This window comes from Nansenia antarctica (genome assembly GCF_963989245.1).
Source record: "Nansenia antarctica genome assembly, chromosome: 1".
In the NCBI taxonomy this organism is placed as follows: Eukaryota; Metazoa; Chordata; class Actinopteri; order Argentiniformes; family Microstomatidae; genus Nansenia; species Nansenia antarctica.
Genome location: NC_137674.1, coordinates 63,218,956 through 63,228,229, shown reverse-complemented (window position 1 = coordinate 63,228,229; position 9,274 = coordinate 63,218,956). Strand labels below are relative to the sequence as shown.

At 45.9% G+C, this 9,274-nt stretch overlaps 1 protein-coding gene across 1 annotated transcript in view; it reads left to right on the top strand.

Moving 5' to 3' along the window:
* Positions 1-4,021: 4,021 nt before the first annotated feature.
* The window catches only part of LOC308151922 (tripartite motif-containing protein 54-like), a gene marked incomplete at both ends in the record, with an annotated part of 8,710 nt that continues 3,457 nt past the window's right edge, over positions 4,022-9,274 (top strand). The window contains one exon of the mRNA XM_080524819.1: positions 4,022-4,141. Within this exon, the coding sequence (XP_080380945.1) occupies positions 4,022-4,141 (120 nt within the window). The remainder of the gene's footprint in view (positions 4,142-9,274) is intronic.

Sequence of the window (9,274 nt, the reverse complement as noted above, 5' to 3'; positions counted from 1 at the left end):
AGAATAGTCCTGGCAGTGCAAATCTGGCCCCTTTGTCTCCAGGCAGGCTCAAGCAAACAGTCAAAGAATTAGAAAATATTTGTATTTATTTATTTGAAGATAAGGTGAGAACTGAGGTGTAATGAGGAGCAATGCTGAGACACATTACTGCTATGGCAGGGGAGGCTGGTGGGGGTAGAAATCGGAAGATAGGCTCATCATTGTAATGCAGGGAATGGTATCAAACTGATTCCTGTCCCCTGCATTGTAATGCTCCCGTCCTCCTGTTTCTGCCTCCACCAGCCTTCCCTGAGGCAAACGGACTACCAGATGTAGAGCCAAACGTAGACCTCCCTTTCCCCCGCGCTTTCTCCTCTCCTTTGTGTCTCAGTGATAAGATAAGCATCTGTGTGGAGAATTGCATTAACTACCGGGATAGGCAGACTTCTGAACTTCAGATTAGAACACCCTAAGGGGGTAGGTGAAGTGGTAACATGGGGGGGGGGGGGAGTGATGTTATATAGCGTAGCTAGCTGTGTCAGGTGATGTTGATGTTATATAATAATCAGAACAGTCAAGTGGGTGGAAGTCATTGAGAGTCAGTCAGTCATGTGGTCATGTGGAGAACTATAGTTTTCAAAAGTCGTTGTTGGTGCATTTATGTGGTGCTGTGTATGCATTGTGGAAAGTCATCCCTTCCCTCCCAGTTTGTATGTGAAGTTTTATCATTTGAAAAAGGGGCATTCAGTGTTTTTTTCTCTCACTAAACTGGGCTGATGTGATGTGGCTATGGTTGGCTATTCCATGTCTCGGGCCGAGAAACAACAACCCTGACGTTAGGCTTTTGAACTAAACTATTATGATGTCAAAGCAGCAGTCATCTTGATTCTTGTAGCTTTGGACGTTTTTTGGTCTCTCTGGAGTGTTTACATAGAAAGATCTTTTCGGTAGCTTTTTTCGATTTCTTACTGGAATTTTTTTTAGCACCTTTTCACACCTAATTTATATCGGTTCAGTAATAGCCAAAATTAAAAATAGATTTGTCTCATTGGTTTCTGTATGTGTTTTAGCCAACTGTAATAAACCAATGCATTTCAGTATAACCGTATGGCCATAGAACTCAGAGAAGAGAAAGATATTGTTATTATTACTATTATTATTATTTATTCTGGCAATGAATCCTCATCAGCTGTAAATAATAATTAATCAAAACCAATAGGTGTGTCACATGCAAATAACATTTTGAGAGTCTTTGTTGAATGGAAATGTTTTAAAGAATCAATCCCATTTTATTAGTGTGTACATTGTCAATTCCTTTTTTTATTTATGTCGAACCGAAAGAGCTGTTTTGATGAAAACATATTGAGAGACAGTTAGAAGAAGCTGGCCCTAGCCAAAAACAGTGGTTCCAATGGTTTGGCTACTATTCCACACTACAGACCTGCTCTAACCGGTCTGGGGTCAGTTTACTGAAAGCTTCATAGCTTTAGTGTTACTTCATTTCTCCTGACAAACCTTCCACAACAAGAGAAACAACAGAGAAACAGTTGTTTGCAGGAAAATATTCTATTCTGTGGGTGAAAGAACAACATTTAGTTTAATGAAGAACTTTGGCCTGGGTTTTCAAAAGAGATGAAGTACAACCAAACCTCAAGGCTTTCAGAAACTGATCCCTGGTCGTCAGTAGCAGGAAGGTCTACATACATGTACCAGCTCTCAGTGTAGGGCCTGTCCCCCTCTCACCCCCCCTCCCCCCTCCCAGCTCTCAGTGTAGGGCCTGTCCCCCTCTCACCCCCCCTCCCAATACGGAGGGGACGAGGGGGGGCGATGCCAGCAGTGCACTACCACTGAAATGAATCGATGATGATTGTAGATTTGTCAATGTTTTTTTTCGTTCTATCATTCATTGTTCACCATGGTTTGTCATGGACAGAAATGATGAAATGTAAATGTGTATTTATATGAAGAAATCAAAAAGAATAAAAGAAGGGGGATTTATAAAAGTTAGTGTCTTTGTGTTGTGTGTCTGCGGCCTCCTGTCCATGCTTATGTTAAAGATGTAATATGTAGGGGCGCTTAGGTGGCGTAGTGGATTAAGCGCTGACCATGTACCGCAGGGCTCCCGGTTCGATTCCAGCCGCGGACATATCCTGCATGTCATCCCTTCTCTCTCTCTCACCCATCCTTCCTGTCATAGTCTCTACTATATCTGTCATTACAAAAAAATAAAATATGAGTGGGACTGCCCCACTCAGAAAAAAAGATGTAATATGTAGCATTCAAGCTTTCTAATGGTTGTAATAACAAAAATCTGTTGCTGTTTTGGTCCCAAAAAGCATCTAGAGCCGACACAGATTTGTTTACAGTTGGCCAGAGGGGTATTCCATCAAGGTCGCTAAAGGAAAATCCAGGCTTATTTTTTATGTCTTGCGAAACGTATTAAAATAAGCCTGGATTTTCCTTTAGCGACATTGATGGAATACCCCACTGATGTCTGACACGCCAAGTACATTTCAGGGGGGTTATTATTATGATGTTGTTGTTTGGAACTTTTAGCAGAATTTCTCCACAGCTCTTTGAAGTGTGTCTTTTCCAACAGACAATTCTTATTGCATTGTTAAGAAGTGTCCTTTTCACTCTGAAATAACACTTTGTATAGTAATAGTTTTACAATATCACATGTTGGAAATGGTGAGGAGTAATCTGGCTAGTAATGATTGTGCCACAGTGCATGTTGTGTCTGTGCCTCTACTCTGGAGAGAGAGAGAGGGGGGGGGGGGGGGCAGCCCTGAGGTAAATCATGAATGGGGGATTTATGTGACAATGGGGAGGGAGGGAGTGTGTGTGTGTGTGTGTGTGTGTGTGTGTGTGTGTGTGTGTGTGTGTGTGTGTGTGTGTGTGTGTGTGTGTGTGTGTGTGTGGTGTGGGTGTGGGTGTGGGTGTGTGTGTGTGTGTTTAGCCAACACTGCACTAGTCATGTCCTATAAATGTCCCCTTAAGCTAATTAGTAGCTTAGCCTAGTTAGCTCTCTGTTTAGACAATCAGCAGTTACCTGATCAGTCTGGTTACCAGGAAGTATACAAGGGTCGAGGGGGGCAGGTCAGAGGGTGTGGGTCAGTGAAAGTGTTTCTGGGTAATGATGTTGTAGGCAAGACTAGGCCTATACTAAAAACAGCTGTGGTATTATGGTAGGCCTATCCCTTGGTTTGAATAAGAATGGCAGTTGTTCACTAGCGATAGGTTTCAGATGGAAGGCAGGGCACACATTGACTGAGTCGTAGATGACAGTTGTTGTTGTTGTTGTTGTTGTTGTTGTTGTTGTTGTTGCTGTTGCTGTCACATTTAGAATATGAAAAAAATATATATAAGATTTCCTCTCCTGTTGTTCCCATGGAACTGAACCAAGTAACTGAACAAAACACATCATATAACCCATCACTGGCCCAACATAATGATTTTGTATCGTTGTGTGTAGTAGTACAACATCAGAGTAGAGTGCCTCATGTCATCAGCTCCAGAACTCTCTCTCTCTCTCTCTCTATCAGATCCAGTGATTGAGTCGTAGATGACAGTTGTTGTTGTTGTTGTTGTTGTTGTTGTTCTCCACCAGTGGGGTCCGGGTCTGGGTCAGGGGTGGGTGAGATATGCCACAGGCCAGAATGGCATGCGGTTTGGACAGTAACCCTACCCTGAGCAAACACTGGCAAAATGTATCTCCAGGTGTTCTATTGAACAGGGGGGGTCTCTGTGGCGGGACGCCTAGACAGGGTGGGGCGGGGAGAAGGGTAGAGAGAGAGAGAGAGAGATACAGAGATAGTGATAGAGAGAGAGATAGAAGAGATTGAGATAGAGTCTGATAGACAGATCGTGAGGAGAGGTAGAGAGATAGATAGATAGAGCGATCAGGTGATACAAGGATAGTATTTTCGCCGGATAGTGTGATAGAGAGAGAGAGAGAGAGGTTTCAGGGAGAGTTTCCATCCGCTCATCTGCTGGGATGAACTTTAGCTACAAGCCTCTGGTGGGGGAACCCACGGTCGCCATGGACAACCTGGAGAAGCAGCTCATCTGCCCCATCTGCCTGGGGATGTTCACCAAGCCTGTGGTCATCCTGCCCTGCCAACACAACCTCTGCAGGAAGTGTGCCAATGACGTGTTCCAGGTGAGGAGGTGTGTTACTGTGTGTGTGTGTGTCTGTGCGTGCGTGCCTTCCTCACAAATATGTATTCAGCAAAAATGCTGTCTGGTTCCTAACCCTAATGCAAATGTTTAGATCCACCAGCTGTTTAAAAATACCCTGAACAGGATTAAAATAACTCATACAGCTGGATGGTCAGTATGCATATTGTCAGTATGCAACAGTATACATAACCCTAACCCAAACCTAACCCTAAATGGGAGAGGTTCCATTGAGGGTTGTATGGTGTTATAATAGAATGGGCATGACTCCTGAGCTATGGGGCATCCCCAGCAGCTGCCTCAGAGCTGGGGGAGGGGAGGTCTGGCTGGCAGGCTGGCCCAGTGTCTCCTGGACCACTTAGATGACGAGGGTGGAAACACAGTATTCAAATGTCTGTCTACAGCTTATCAGCACACACACACGCACGCACGGTTTCCACATCGACACCTATACAGTACCATGACAACACAATATTTTGTCTGCTTCATCCCCTTCAAACACGGACACACACACACACTCCCACACACACACACAAACATGCACACACACACTGTATCCATTTAGCCTACTTTACAACACTAGCCTGATCAGTGCAGCACAGATCTGCTGGCTCTATTAGCCAACTCCTATCACTGTCAACGTTCAATTGGCTAACAGCACAAACAGATACCAGACTAACCAGGCTGTGATCATCAGTCGTCATTCCAGTGTTTAGTATCAACAGCCCTCACCAGCATGGAGACTTTGTCACTGTAGTATCCACTGCACAGGATCGTCATCGCTGCTGTTTTGACTCTTTGTTGCCAGGCAACAATACAAACCAATATTTTCCGTGGGACAGAGGGATCTTAATGCTAAACATTAAGAAGGTTTCTGTGTTCTGTGCGAGATGGATGGCCTTCTCAACTCCTTCTGAGCTCCTTCCCTGATGATGGCACTCCGCTCATACTACTAGGTGACTTCAACTTCCAATCAGAGAAGCTTCTCTCATCTGGAGTACTTGACCTCCTCTCTTTCGGCCTTACCCTGTCCCCCTCTCCTCCGACTCATAAGGCAGGCAATCAGCTTGACCTTGTCTTCACCAGATCCTCCCACACCTCCAACCTTACTGCTACCCCTCTTCCAGTTTCAGATCATCACTTTTTATCCTTCTCCCTTCCCCTCAAAACCACCTCTTCCCTGTCAGCCTCTAACCACTTTAGACCTTCTCGTCGCAACCTACGTACCCTGTCCCCCACCACCCTCTCTTCTTCTGTGTTATCCTCCCTACCCTCTGTTGAGTCCTTCTCCCCTCTATCCACTGATGCAGCAACCTCCACCCTCCTGTCTGCTCTCACCTCATCCTTCGACGCCCTCTGTCCACGAACCTTGAAGCCAGCACGATCCTCTCCTCGGGCTCCCTGGCTCTCTGAAACCCAAATGCACATCCACAGGATCTGTCCCAGCGGCCTTCAAAATAGCCAAAGTCAAGCCCAGGGTTTCCGTTAACCGGTAATTACCGGTCTTTGTCCGGTAACATTTGTTGAAGTCCGACAAATTGAAAACTCGTCGGACATAATGTCCGGTGAAAATAATTCCCTCTAAGCACAATTTGAATACAATTCGCTAAAGTTCACATTCTGATTCCTTCTATTTTAAAAAAGACGAATATATAGGCTATGTATTTCTTTTATTATGATATGATTTGACACCGGTATGATGATGACTCCTAATGTGTAGGCTGGCCTATGCGAAACAGCGGTAATAGCCAGATGCCACATGGGATTGATGCCAGATGGGATTACAGCCTAACCAGTCTATTACCGCTAAACCCAGTAGCCCATTCGGCGATAACCCAGCCCATCTGGCAACCCTGCCAACCCGGCCACCATAATAATACGCAAACGTTGCAGCTCAAAGTGCACCATAGCGAGCGATTAAATTAATGTAAACATGGCAAAACAAAGTAAGCTTAGCAATTACTTCATGAAACCAAGCAACAATGAGTCTGAGGAGAAGTCTGGCTCTGAAGAGATGGAGGCGGCTGACGCCGTCGTGGTGAGCACCGGTTGCGCGAACAATTGCAGGCCCTCCGCCGGGAGTTCCTCCGGAACAACGCGTGCGTGTCCGACGCCCGGCTGGAGGAGCTGCTGGCTCGGGCGCTGGAGGCCAGTAACTACGGCGTGTCCGTGCTGGGGAACTCCAGCGACCCCAACTGGGATTTCATCTCCTCCCTGTTTTTCACCAGCACCGTGCTGACCACCACGGGTGAGTGCGTGTGTGCCAGGGTTTCCGTTAACCGGTAATTACCGGTCTTTGTCCGGTAACATTTGTTGAAGTCCGACAAACTGAAAACTCGTCGGACAAAATGTCCGGTGAAAATAATCACCACCATTCTCAGCTGAGCACCAAACACACACACACCCACGCACACACACTGCCCGAGAGAGAAGGACCCGCCCCCTCCAGCCAGCCTATAGGCTAACCAAAGGGGGCGGGTCCTTCTCTCTCGGGCAGTGCCGCGCGTGCACGAGTGTGTGTGTCCGGTGCCCAGCTGAAAATGGTGGCCCGAAGCGGAAAGCCTTATCTTTATCGCACAATAACAAGGATAACAAACGAAACGGACAACATTTACACTAAGACAGTGTGCGAATTAAATCACGGTGTGCGGGGGAGCCCAGGGATTCAAGCAACAAAAAGAAAATCTCCTGACGGAAAAAAAAGTTCTGGCCAAATCGGGGCCGGTGGCTTTCCGCGCGCGTGCGATGTTCCGTTCTACGTTCTAATGCTTTGACTTTTCTTTCGAAAAATGTGAATACATTTCCGCGTTGTCGAAAATCAATGACACATCGCTAGTCAACTAACACGGTTTGTTTTATGAGCCTGCTAACAATGTAAAGTAGTGTTGTAAGATGGAGACAAACTTCAGCTATATGATCTAACAGCCGGTCTTCAGGACGACATACAGACCCGTATGAGCTTACAGGGCTATCCCCTAAGTATGATTTGACAGGCAGCTAAACGAAAATGCCTTCCCAACCAGCGAGACCTGGGGGGTGTTCCATCAACGTCGCCAAAGGAAAACCTAGGCCCACTTCGCCAAGTCCCGCGAGACTCTTAAAAAGATCCAGGCATATCTTGATAGATCTCGCGAGACTTGTCAAAACAAGCCCAGACTTTCCTCCAGCGACGTCGATGGAACACCCCCCTGGTTATAGAAATGACGTTGTTTTATTGATAAAATTTTTAAAAAAGGGTAAAACTGGAAAGAGAAAATTGAAAACTCACATTAATCCCAAACAATTTAACAAACTTCAGTTAACGTAATGTGGAGTCCGTTCATTGATCGATGCTGTCTGTTCAGTTCCCAGTGAGGCGCCCGTTCAGCGCTGGACATAATGGCATAGCGCGCATGCGAATCATGTTATATTATTATATAGCTCGCATCTAATCGTATCGGATGAGAAATAGACATTAAATGGCATATATAGGTCGCTACACAACAGTAATCACCGCGACAAACAGCTATATTAGATTTGGAGAAAAAAAAATATGATTTTGAAAAAAAATTTTTTTATTATATTTTAATATGATGACCGGAATAATTCACGTTTGTCCGGTAAATCGAAATCTTCCCGGACACGATGTCCGGCGGCAAATTTTTCTAACGGAAACCCTGGTGTGTGCGTGTGTGTGCGTGTGTGTGTGTGTGTGTGTGTGTCTGTGTGTGCGTGTGTGTGTGTGTGTGTGTGTGTGTGTGAGACAGCGAGTGAGAGAGAGTGAAAAAACCTAATTAAAATGTCATCGTATCCCAGCCTGCCTATCAATTGTTTCTCAATAAACAGTTATGTTCTCCTCATTGTCATACTCCCGAGTCCGATTAAGTATGATTTGACAGGCAGCTAAACGAAATGCCTTCCCAACCAGCGAGACCTGGTTATAGAAATGACGTTGTTTTATTGATTAAAAAAAGGGTAAAACTGGAAAGAGAAAATAGAAAACTCACATTAATCCCAAACAATTTAACAAACTTCAGTTAACGTAATGTGGAGTCCGTTCATTGATCGATGCTGTCTGTTCAGTTCCCAGTGAGGCGCCCGTTCAGCGCTGGACATAATGGCATAGCACGCATGCGAATCATGTTATATTATTATATATTATATAGCTCGCATCTAATCGTATCGGATGAGAAATAGACATTAAATGGCATATATAGGCCGCTACACAACAGTAATCACCGCGACAAACAGCTATATTATATTTTAATATGATGACCGGAATATCTCACGTTTGTCCGGTAAATCGAAATCTTCCCGGACACGATGTCCGGCGGCAATTTTTTCTAACGGAAACCCTGGTCAAGCCGCTCCTCAAGAAACCTACCCTTGACCCATCATCTGTCCACAACTACAGACCGGTATCCCTTCTCTCCTTCCCTTCCAAAACCCTTGAAGGTGCTGCATCTAAACAACTGACTGACTATCTCCGGAAGATGGAACATTTAGACCCCCACCAATCCGGCTTCAAGGCTGGGCACTCCACTGAGACTGCTCTCCTTGCTGTCATGGAAGCCCTCCACTCTGCTCAAGCTTCCTTCCTCTCCTCCGTTCTCATTCTCCTGGACCTGTCTGCTGCCTTCGACACAGTCAACCACCAGATCCTTCTCTCCATCATCTCAGAACTGAGCATCTCTGGCACCGCACACTCCTGGTTTTCTTCCTAACTGGCGGGTCGCTCCTACCAGGTGACCTAGAGAGAATCGTTGTCTTGGAGAGATAACGTTTATTGCCATTTATGCATACACATATAGGAATTTGATTCGGCGTTACAGTAAGAGCATTTCTAAATGCAATGCAAACAAAACAACACAGGACAGACAGCAGTGCAGACAGAACACAACAAACTGTAAAACCATAGCTGCCATGTGCGGCGCTGTAGTCCACAGAATACTGTAGAGAAGGGAGGGGGGGGGGGGGGTGGTGGCGGGGTGGCATGGGCGGGGGGGAGGGAGGAGCGGGGGGAGGGAGGAGTGGGGGGGGTAGGTATGGGTGGGGGGAGGGAGGAGTGGGGGGGGTAGAGAGATAAGGTGGGGGAAAGTCTCAGGATGTTCTGGGTCAGTCCGACCCGTCTTCATAG